Source organism: Hyla sarda, chromosome 2 (assembly GCF_029499605.1).
Source record: "Hyla sarda isolate aHylSar1 chromosome 2, aHylSar1.hap1, whole genome shotgun sequence".
Taxonomy (NCBI): Eukaryota; Metazoa; Chordata; class Amphibia; order Anura; family Hylidae; genus Hyla; species Hyla sarda.
The window spans coordinates 93595108-93607539 of NC_079190.1; the positions used below are offsets into that span (position 1 = coordinate 93595108).

A 12432-nucleotide genomic window follows, 5' to 3' on the forward strand; every position below is an offset into this window, starting at 1 on the left:
TTTTTAAAAGTCTCCCATTTAGTCTCAGTATTCTTGTTTTTGAGGACATTATCCTAATTTATACTGTTAATGGCTTCTCTGAGTTGGTCAAACTTTGCCTTCCTAAAGTTCATTGTTTTTGTGGCCCCTCGAGAGATTCCCTTATTGAAGAACAAGTTATAATGTATTATATTATGATTACTATTTCCCAGGTGTCCTTCAACTTGCACATTAGTTACTCTGTCAGGTCTGTTGGTTAATATTAAGTCTAGCAGAGCGCCCCCTCTGGTCGGGCTCTGCACCATTTGAAACAGATAATTGTCTTTAGTTATAGTCAGAAACCTGTTTCCTTTATGAGATTCACAGGTCTCAGTCTCCCAGTCTATATCAGGATAGTTAAAGTCCCCCATTATTATCACATCATTCTGATTTGCTGCCTTGTTTATTTGCCTCATTAATCGATCTTCTGCTTCTTCCATTATGCTTGGTTGCTTATAACAAACCCCTATCAGAATTTTATTATTTTTATCTTCATATATTTCTACCCATAATGACTCCACATTATCGTTTCCCTCCCGTATATCCTCCCGTAGTGCGGCCTTCAGACTGGACTTTACACAAAGACAGACTCCTCCCCCTTTCCATTTTGTCCGATCCTTCCTGAATAGACTATAACCCTGTCCATGACCGCCCAGTCACAGGTATGATCCAACCAAATATTCAAATAGTAATATATTTTGTGTACAAAAGTGTATACCATATTATCAGGTGAAAAGTACCTGAAACATCTTTAGGTTGTGCTACTATGATGTAGCCTTAGTGTGCTAATAAAATGTTTGTTGACAATGTCAACACTGTAGAGTGTTATTGTACAGAAATATCAATTCCTGTACACAAAATGCATATTTTCTTGCAGGTGTTATAGTGGTTACTTTAAGGTACCCTTCCAGCTCCTCTGGGAGGAACATTAGTACTACCTCTCACTAGCGCCTATGGAAACATTCCTCTCAGATACTAATACTGACTTAATTCTATGTATTGCACACATAGTACATCTAATAACTCTTATTAGTGTACCTTCCAATAAAGTTCAGTACACATAATTCCAAATATATCACAAAAACAACAAAAATATATTTTTTAGGGACTGTAATATGCTATATTCCAGTTCCATACCACTGTTTATGCACTAACACATGTTTCCTTTTGTTCTTTGTGTGTTCATGATTCTCTTCCTGGCCAGAAGATGCTCCTGTAGCTCACTATGCACGTATCCAGAAAGGTAACAGTATGTGAGTGTTATCTAGACAGAGTTCTAGGGGTAAGAGTGTAATACCTATTGACCCTAGTAGCTAAGGCATTGGTCAGAAAGCCCCAGGCAAGCCAATCCGAAACAAGTGTATAACTTAGGTAATAAATATGTGGTACAATGAAAATGCAGTATAGAACAAAATAGTAAGTGAGATTATTATTCTAATATGTAGAAACATCAAAGTCATTATACATACTTCTAGTCGTATATTAGTCTATTTGTCAGTCAAGAAAAGAAAAAATTATAATAAATAATAAAATATCAGTCAAATGTTATTCGGTATTAAATTTCATGCATAGCCAATAGGTGTGTAATAAAGTAAAGTCAAATGGAGATACTAAAAGGATCTATAGCTAAATCCTTACCATCCCGTTCATGATTTACTCTCCACACTCCTGTTGTATATCAGTTTTTGAGCTTGTATGGACATTGTAATATGCACAAGGACTCTTTGTTGTTATTCATCTACAGCCTGATTTAGGACATTCTTGATGATGCCCAGGACTGTGTTGAACTTTATCATTCCATCTCTCTGTCTTTGGGGACCTTCATCGAGGATGACTTATTTTAAGTAAGGGGGTTTCTGGTGTCCCGGTACAGGACTTGGTCTTGTCCCTTTGTCTGAAGTCCCCTCAGTCAGAGTCCCTCCATGCTAATTGGCTCTCCTGAAGGGCTAACCCCTAGTTGCCTCTTAATACGGTAATATTTAATGTATATATTTATATGTGAAATTAATCTAGGATACCTCTGTATAGGACCTTAGAGGTCACGTGCCTTTAATTTATGTTATGCTATGGTTTAAGGACCTTTGGGTCATGTGATATACCCAGAGTTCATTGAGTTCATAACTGACAGGTTCTGCTGACCAATGAGTTTTGTCCCACTCCCTTAATATGTAAGGGGCTGCTGCCACTAAATTCTCTCTTAGTTCCGGACTATCAGAGCAAGCACATCTCATATCTCGAAAGCAATTCAAGCTAGGCCTGAAGCCTTATCTTCCGTAGCCACTAAACCACGAGTTATCCAGCTCAACACTAGTAAAATCCTGTGTGACTACTGCAACTCAATTATAATATATTCAGTAGCACAGTGGCTAGCAAATCAAAGCTCATTGTACTCAGAAGTCCCAGCAAACCTGTGAGGAATCTGAACTATGGTTCTCTATACAAAGACTGTTTTGCTACCTGCAGTTGCATAAAATATGCAGTAAAGTTTATTCCGGTTTTCATCAACCTCTGCTGTGGACATTCCTTCATTTTCCCTACCGTTTGTGGGATGGTTGGTGGTAAGACCATTATTATAAGGAAACCTCATCCTGGCGTCACGACAACATAGGGTTAATACCAATACCCTACACTACCACTCCGCAACACCCTCATTACATCCTTCCACCCCGGCACCACACAGCCATCATACCCTAATCCACCAATGAAGTTTATTGGTTGTAATAACTACTGGTCATACAATGTTTGTCTGGCACTTATATATCATTTCAATGGTTAGCAAAAAGAGTTTCTCAACAACTGAACTTAGCAATTCTTCTTAAAATGCACAATTGGCTTATTAAATGATGCATGCTCGTTCACACAGGAATGGGAAGGGTGGGCAGTGCCAGACACCTCTCAATGGAAATTGGCCAAGACAAAAGAAAACAACTTGCCCCCTCAAAAATCTCTAACAACCCCCACTGTTCTAGACTATGAGCAGATCCAACTAAAAGCGGTGTGTTGGGCACAATGTGATGTTTATGTGCCTATAGTCATCATCTAGATCTCAAGCCCAATGGATGTTGAGGTATGTAGATTACTAACCATCAGATGTCCTTTCATCTACAGCATGTTATTATGCTTACATATTAAAGGAGTTATTCTCAAGAGCGTCTGAAATACAACAATGCCCTTGCCTAACTGCACTACTAGTAAACTGGTGACTGAGCCTTGAACCTTGCACGCATGTTGGCAAGAAGTTTGTTTTCTAACTTCTTTTAGTGAATGGCTGATGGATCATCTGTTTATTGGGCCAGATCCCTATGATGTGGGCTTTCTGCATGGCAGCACCGACACTGCTCTCCCCTGAGGTCAATAATTTATTATTATTATAAAAAAAACACAAGATTTGGAAATACAGGGATGTGATACGAAATGACAGGAGCCAAGTATAGCAGATCTATTGCTCAAGTGCAAACAATGGGAATATGGTTTTCATCCAAGACATTTCTGGCAGTGAAAGTGTTAAGCGTCATCTTCCAAGCCCAGCTGTTGCATGGGATGTTACGGTAACTTACACCAAACATATGGCCGCCTTCCACAAGTGAGCAAGGAGGCCAGTGAGGCTTGTGGAGGGGAGTTGGTGAAAGGGACTGTCTTTCTACTTGTTGCAGGGATTTATCACTGTTTAGCTTGCTGTGTTCTTTGCCTCTCCCTGCCTCTCAGCAATCTGCTCTGCTCTGTCACAGCACATAGACTCTCACAGTCACTTTCCTACCTGACTCTTTAAACCTTTCCTTTCCAGCACTTTTGTAAGCCCAGAGGTGCTGTCTGCAACTTAAATGGGTGCAGCCCCCAGCAGTGGCTGAGAAGTGGAGACTGGATTACAGATCAACGACAAGATTCCTCAAGGAGTTGGATGTATAACATGAAGAATCCTCAGAAACATGTGGGGCGTACAGATCAGATGCTGGGTGCTATGGCGGACATCCTAGGATCCTTTGTACTTCCAAGTCATCAATGGGTATGTATTATACGTTCAATGTACAATATATTCTATATCCTCGATTCGGGTTAAAGTGAGGCAACATTTTCAGAATAACATCTGAGAAAAGATACTAAAAAAAAATTCCCAAATTTGTTTTATTTCCTGATTTGGGTCTTATCTTGATTCGATAGTTTTCCTATCTTTAGTGATTGTAAGTACATTCAAGTACACAAGGAGTAACAAATTATAATGTCTAGTAGTTGGCCACATCTAGTCAATGAACATCATGGTTATTACCTAACAAGTGAATGTACCCAAACAGTAGTAAGTTTAGATTTTATTTTTGCATAGAGTCAAGGTTTTGGGGAATTTACACACTTTACACAACTGCATAGAGAGAATAAAACTACTACTAAATACTGCATTGCACCAGATAAGAGACGTAAAAACTACTACTACTAAAAGCTACATGCAAGGAGAGTAGTAAATATTACAAAAAATGTGCGCACAAGGGAAATTTAAAAGATTTAAATAGAAAAAGATTTAGCACACAAGTTATTTTCTGTTTAGTTATGATAGCATAAAAAAATGGGATATAAAAGCTATAAAAGAGGTATAAAGAAAGGATTAGGTAAATTGGTCTAAGATGTACTAAAACCTCAGTAACACAATGTACTAATGCTTTATGGAGCTGGTAAAAAAAATACTGTGAATACAGCAAACTTTTACTGTTTATAGAAAAGCAGCAGTGGCAGTAGATACGTTAACCATTTCAATCCTATTATAGTATGGCATAGAGGTTAATGAAATCAAGTTTTGTATTACTTTAGGTGTTGTGGGGGGTAAATATACCCCCATCCTGTGTGCACCTATTTTTCTACACTGCATATACCTAAATTCCATTGTTAGAGTTTAATATGAGTTTGAGTATATATGAGTTATTTATACCACAGAGTATTAACGTCCTATATACAGTGCTCCCTCAAGTTACAATATTAATTGGTTCCAGGACGACCATTGTATGTTGAGACCATAACCCTATGGAAACCTGGTAATTGGTTCTAAAGGCACCAAAATGTCATCCAAAAATAGGAAAAAGTGAGAATTAAGTAAAAATAAGTAGATAACTGATATAGATAAAGCAAATCCTTACATGTAAAAGTAAAAAAGATCTGCTGGGAGCTGTAATCACTGTCTATGTCAGTGTTTCCCAAGCAGGGAGCCTCCAGCTGTTGCAAAACTACAACTCCCAGCATGCTTTGCAACAGCTGGGGGCACCCTGCTTGGGAAGCACTGGTTTATGTAGAGGACAGGAGCTTCTTCGGGGTCCTGTACAGTACACACCGTGTCCTAAAAAAGTAGCATGGAGCCGCCCTCACCTGGTGTCCAAAGGAGCAGGTAACCCTGGCACAGGTACAGAACATGTAATACCTCCCTGTACTGTAGGGGGTGCTACCATACACCAGGCAGTGCATGCACTTCAGTAGTACAGAAGTTTTACCAGTGAATGCACATTCTGATTGGTCAGTTCATTGACACGTTTCACAGATCTGAACTGTCCGTAGCATTGTACGTTGAGTCTGGTTTCAACTTACAATGGTCCAGAAAAGACCATTGTATGTTGAAACTATTGTATGTTGAGGCCATTGTAAGTTGAGGGATCACTGTACTGTTATGCAACCAAGGTCTCGATGTTCTTTGTTATTATATCTTTCAGTCTCTTAAATGTTCTCTATAATGGCTTTACAAGGGGGGAGGTGGGGGGCTTTCCAAATAAGAAACACTTGGGTAAAAAGTTTCATGCTGTCACGTCCGGTACAGTTCTAATTTTATTGTTGTTGATATGGGAATATAAAGGGAATATAAGAAAGTATGTTTGCAACCAGCTTTCTCTAAATATAGCTGCATGAATGTATAAGGCAGTAATCTATAAGGTACAAACAGTAACATCATGACTGATGGTAATATTCACAGCTTCTGCTTACTCAGTGTACTGAAAGAGTCAAAAGATACGCTGAGGCCAGTTGCATCACCCAAAGGTTTATTTATTTTTTTAACTAAGTAGTTGGCTGTCTTCAAAGCTGAGACACTGAGACAGACCAGAGAATTAGATCAGAGGGAGGGGAAACAGAGATCCAGATAAGGGATTGGTGCACTTGGAAGTTAACTTCTTGGCTGCTGCATGAAAGTTGCTTGGTTGTGTTTTTTATATGGATGTGATGATTGTATAAAAATACTGTTAATGAAGGTCTCCAAAGAGTTCCACCACAAATACATGTCACAGGGGAGGTGGACATGATGGGTGATGTGTGTAAACACTTGTAAGTAATGGCAGATACACTGAAAGCTTAATAGGTGGGGATGGTCTTCTGGAAGAGATGGGGGTGGGCAGCTTTTTGTGACATCTGAGATAAACCCCAATGCTTTAATGTGTTTACATTGCCATCTTTGGACCAGTAAGGTTATTTGTGGCCTCAGGGTATAGATCACTAGCCATCAAGTGTAAGAAGTTTTTCCAGGAGAAATGTTCACGCACTCATTCCCATAGGAATCTTTACCAAGGTGTGTTCTTCTCATGAACTTTCCTACCAGGACCTAAGGGCAAAATGTTCTCTTTGGGAATAACAAGCCCAGCTAAATTGGTGTAATGAGATATGCATACAAATACATGGTGGTTAAAAAGAATTCTGTTTATGGACAGCATCCAAGAGGGATTCTTACAGAATGTTCTTTTAAGGAAAAATATTATCATAACAGGAACTCCTTCTATGTAGATTATGGTGCTCGAGCTGCCTAATTGGTGCTCCTAGGGCCCTGACTGATAAATGTTATTGTTCATATTAGATATGACACAAGCTTGTTTCTCCTGAAAAATAAGTCTTTATACACCCTAAGTCGTGAACTTTCTCAAGGGCATGTCTGTAGTCAACCAGTACTCCTCTCTGTACTGAACCCCAAAACAGTTGTCTACATATTTTGTGCCTCATCTCTTTGGAGGAAACCATGTTTTTTCTTACGTAATATTAACGTTGACATTTACTTTATATCACCTAAATATTGCTCAGTGCTTACAAAGTCATCACTTAAATCAGTCCCAATCCCCATAGGAGCTCACAATTGACCTATTACTATGTTTTTGGAATGTGAGTATGAAACCCAACCACAACACGGGAAGAACATACAAACTCCTTGTAGATGTTGTCCTCGGTGGGATTTGAAGCCGGGAACCCAGTGTTACAAGTTTTTGTGTTGAACATTACAGTGTTTGTGCACATGGGCAATTGAGAAGATGAATGACCCTGGTTTGGCTTAAATGAGATTGATTTCTTCTTTCTGGAGGAGAGCAACTATGCATAGATAAGTATATATCTCTGACTAAAAAGCTCTGGCAAGAAGAGACATTGGAACAGACATTTTATTGGCTGAAATTAGGTGCCTATTTTTTTCAGTTAGCTTTTGTGCAAAAATTTGGTGCAATTTCAAAATAGACAACTTTGGCAAAAAGTGACTGTGAGATTGAGTGCTTCATTCTTGACTATGCAGTGAACGAGATTTATTAACTACATCTTTTTTTTAAAAAAAGGTGCAAAAATATTAGGCATGCAAATTCATACCACCTCTGCCTTGCCTTAGAAAATGACATCCTACAGCAAGTTCTGAGGTGATTTTTAATTTGTGCAAAAAATGTTATCAAAGTCTTTGATAAGCCTTTTAGATAAATTTGGCACACAGAAGCCAAAAACACAGCAAAAAACAAACAAAACAAAACTGTGGAGTGGCTGCATACAGACACATATTGATAAATCGCCCCCGTGATGTACATCCAACAAGAAACATTTATTAAGTTTACGAATGTAGCAGAAGTCACCTGCCAAACTATGAAGAAAATTGTTACAGTTAGTAATACACCTAGAATGTTTATTTAGTGCATAATTACATTAACTTAAGTGTTAAACATAAATTAAATTCTGCATCTTACAATACTGTAAATAACCCAAGTAATCAGGAAAATTAATAGGGAAAATAATATAACGCTATAGTAGTCCCCTAAAGCTTATTGGGTGAAAACGAAAAAATGTAGAGCCACACAGAAAAAGAATAGCGGAGTCACTTATCAAAAAAAAAAAAAAATAAATAAAAACAATCCATATAATGTATAAATAAATTTTATTGACATAGAAATTACATAAAAGAAAAACACATTCCCTGGATAGCTTTACTGTCCTCCAGGGAATAAGAAAGTATCCACCTAGCCAACTGATTGTGGGCTATATGAGCCCTCATCCTCTGTCTGATTGCTTTACTCTCTGGCCTCCCCTCGAATACACTCACCTTCACCTTCTCTCATCCCCATGTGACCTGACACGCTTGCCACGGGTGCTCGGAGTCTCTCGGTTCCATGAGGTATGATCTACAATTCTAGATTGTATGCCTTTTAGTCCTATCTTACTACTTTCTCTCTCCCCCCCCCCCTTCTTATTTTTCCATACCTGTTTTCTATTGTCCCTCTCCCTTCTCTTTCTTCATTCTCTCTTCTTTCTCTCTCTCTTCTCTTTCTTCTCTCGTCCCACGTGTCTGCTCTCATTGGTGGCATACCGTTCCTTATACTGAATGGTCCCTTTCATATGTTTACTACAATTGTGCCCTCATTGTTTATGACTATGTTTGATTGGTTATTTGCATAATTTTGACTATGCCTTTGATTAGGACTATGCTCATACCGAGAAATGCTACTAAAGTTCTTCACAGTATTGTTCAATGTTTCTATGTCTATTTGAACACTGAAATGTAATAAAAAGTTAATATATAAAAAAAAGAAAGAAAAAAAAAGAAAAACACACATAAATGATGATGAGGAAACAAACATCAATTAGACAACTATGTGATCTAGATAGCATAATAATGAGGCAAATATATTGCACAAATCAAACACAGGCACATGGAATACCAATGGCTATAAATGCCTAAGAGGTAAAAACCTATGTGCAAAATTACAAAGATATATGGCAAGTAGACTATAGTAGACAACACATGTAATGTGCAAATTACATTTGAGCAGCAATACAAACCAAAAAAAGGCCATAGCAAGGTACAGATGCAGCAGCCAGGATGGTCGCACTCCAATGGCATGTCCCCTTTGTCCGGGAGTGGTTCCATCCCAGTCTACATCTTATTGGATAGGGGATAAGATGTCTAAGGCCGGAATACCGCTTTAAGCTCAAAATACGCCCAAAATTAACATCATAAGCACATACCATGTGGTGTTAAGATGACGCATGAACGCTGCTTCTGGCTCCAGCTCCGGCCCCCGTAGATGCTGTGTCACATGATCGCAGCATGTGATAATGCAGATAGTTGCGTCACAAAGAGACTCCCCTTGAACTTCTTGCAAAGCGCTTCTAAATGTGGCATTAACATTATGTATATGGGATGCAAGTCGAACTACAATCACAGAATCTGAATGAGGAAAAATTAGAGCAAAATGTAAATATGGTGTATGTATAAATGTCATTATGAAAATATAAAACATTTTTGTAAATCACCCCCAAAATGTTAATTTTTTTTGTATGGGTTGCCAAGCTATTTTTCACACGGAGACCTGTATTACAGCCTCACACGATGGAGGTTTTCCCATGTCGGTCTGACATGGATATATTTGGTTCAGTATAAACACTAGGCTGATGGCTGTCACAGCTGCCATAACAACTGAACATGACTAGAAATGACATGAAAGATAGGCGGTAACTCATTTGTTAGTAGAAAGATCCCTACAGGCCAAATAAATGTGACAGTCTATTTCCTTTACAAATAAGAGCATGGATTTATCACATAGGAGCGTGATGGCGATAAATCTTATTATCAGCCTTTAGAGATAAAGCCCTGACACATTGTGCAGCAGTGCAAAAATACAAACAATAAACAATACTGACATAAAAGGCGTCAAACAGAGTAAATGTGAAAGATTTCTGCTTTAAGGTTACGCTTGTTATACATGAGGATGCGATGCGGGAACATAACATAGTCCTAGTTGGCACCTATCTGTAAACAAAAGTGTTGCTGTAACGCTGTCTACTGCCAATCTCTAAACCAGTAGGTCAGGATGATAATAATCCATTGATAAGTTTTCTAAGCTCATGGTCAATCACTGAAAGAAGCCAAGGTCATGCTCTAAGACATAACTTTTTTTTATATTATTAAAATATACACCCTAGAAAGAGCAATTTCAATCTATCAGAGCCATAGAAAGTAAGGCAAAAACAATTCTCAGGTCAGTTACTAAATATTATGTGATGCCTTCTTTACCAAACACACATTCCGGGGGAGATTTATCAAAACCTGTCTAGAGGAAAAGTTGCTGAGTTGCCCACAGCAGCCAATCAGACCAACCAATCAGATCGCTTCTTTCATTTTTCAGAGGCCTTTTCAAAAGTGAAAGAAGTGATGTGATTGGTTGCTATGGGCATCTCTGGGCAGGCTTTGATAAATCTCAGTCACTCTGTATAAAGCTGACCATATACACATGATATCTGTAGGCCGAATGTTCATTTGGCCAACAGCTATCTCACTAGATCCTTTCATACACATAAATGTTCAGTTTGGCTTATGTGTCCCGAATGGAGAAAAGAGGGGTGAGCTGCTGCCAGGCTTCCCTTGCAGCGGCTTATCTCTCCAAAAACAAAAGGAATGGGCAATTAAAATCCAGTGGGAGCAATGCACGTCAGGGTCTAGGGTGCCTAGCTTTCCTGTATTTAAATAGAAAGAAAAAAAAAGAATGTGTAGCTCACTTAGAATTGCAAAAAGGATGTACCTGAGGTTAACGGTGTTGCCTTCACCCAAGAAAGGCCAAAATGTACCAGTATTTGGCATGTTCTGTTCTGGTCAGTATTTTACACCATATGGTTATAGAGGGATTGCATTGCACCCACTGTCGTTTATTGTACCACGCGCATTCTTTTTCGTACCTTTGTTATTTACTGGCATTTATGTAAAATGGTCTTTTCAGTGGTTCAGGCATTGGTTCTAGACTCTTGTGGTCTGCCTCCATGCCACCAGTCAATATCCAAAGAGAAGAGATAAGTCAGCTCACCAAATATTCATCATCAGGTAAATGTCAATGTTTATATATTTTATCATCTTTTAAGCAACGTTGTGGACATACGCCCTTCATCAGACTATAACAGATGATGGCCCTGATTTACTTAATAGTGTTGGGTTTTATTAGTGGGGAATGTTGTTTTAGACTTGCATTATTCCATTCTATTTACTATGGGGACACACAAGTCGGAAAAAGTTCTGACCATCTTTTCTTGGTGAGAATTTCCAGCCATATATTCACATGATTTTGGGTAAATTTGTCAGTAGAAAGGCTTGGTTGGTCTGAGATCATGAAGCCAGGCCCTTTTTTTCAGGTTTTCTAGTGATTTTCTTGAGGAAGTCAACTTAGGTTTTTTTATGTAAATTGTGGTGCAGGCAGCCTTTTTTGTGTGTTAGCCCTGACTCTTCTGATTTATTCTTTTTCAATTTGCAAATTTATGTTTTGGGGGATTTTAAAGGTTGAGGTTTTGTTCAAGTGGTATTTTGTGATTTATTAAAGAAATATTTCCAGATGATTGTTTCTCTATACTTGGTTGCTTCCTGTGGGCTATACAGGTCGTTTCATTTACATTGTTATTCCAGGTATAATTGAACTGAATCCCTGTGGCCTGCAAAATTATTAACTTACTGCTTACACTGCACCATTATCTTGCACCAAACTAGGTACAATAATGGCACAAGCCCATCTGAAGCCTTTCCCCCAAAGCCTCCATGTGACACTTCTTGCTGTACGTTTGCATTTACTGCCAAAATGCATTAGAATGATACAATCATCTCTGTCCTTGGTGTCTGGGAGTAGGCATCCTTAGGCTGGGTTCACATATGTCTGACATTCAATTCAGTGAACCCAGCCGAAAACTTAACCCAACTGATACCCCAACTGCTGACAATATGCATCAGTTGTCATCATATGTTTAGCATTCGGCATCCATTAACTCAGAACGCTAGACGGAGGAATGCAGCAAGATGCATTCCCCCGTACGGCATGTCTAACCATCCGGCGTCCAACTTGAGATGCCAAATTAATGTGAACTGTCCCATTCAAATGAATGGTATCAGTTCTATCATCAGTTTCCCTCCAAACCTTTTTCTACAGGGAAATTGTGCCAGACAACAGACATATGTGAAGGGGGCCTTACAGACAAGCTTGTGTCATGCCATTGGGGTAATTAGATAAAAATAATAGATGGTACCAGCGAAGATAGATAACAAAGGTTGGGGGGAAAAAAGTTGGATGTATTTTAGCTAGATCATCAAAAATTACATTAAAAGACAGTAATACTACAGAGCATGGTGAACAAGGAAAAATACTGTCTTTTACATTTATTTTGGTTAGGTAGTTGGTGGATTTA

The 12432-nt window shown here is 38.7% G+C and overlaps 1 protein-coding gene across 2 annotated transcripts in view; it reads left to right on the forward strand.

Moving 5' to 3' along the window:
* Nucleotides 1-3470: 3470 nt before the first annotated feature.
* The window catches only part of ARHGEF25 (Rho guanine nucleotide exchange factor 25), a 360287-nt gene continuing 351325 nt past the window's right edge, over nt 3471-12432 (forward strand). For both annotated transcript variants that reach the window (XM_056562582.1, XM_056562583.1), the window contains exons 1-2: nt 3471-3566; nt 3803-4021. In XM_056562582.1, coding sequence (XP_056418557.1) covers nt 3486-3566; nt 3803-4021 — 300 coding nt within the window. In that variant the 5' untranslated portion in view covers nt 3471-3485. The remainder of the gene's footprint in view (nt 3567-3802; nt 4022-12432) is intronic.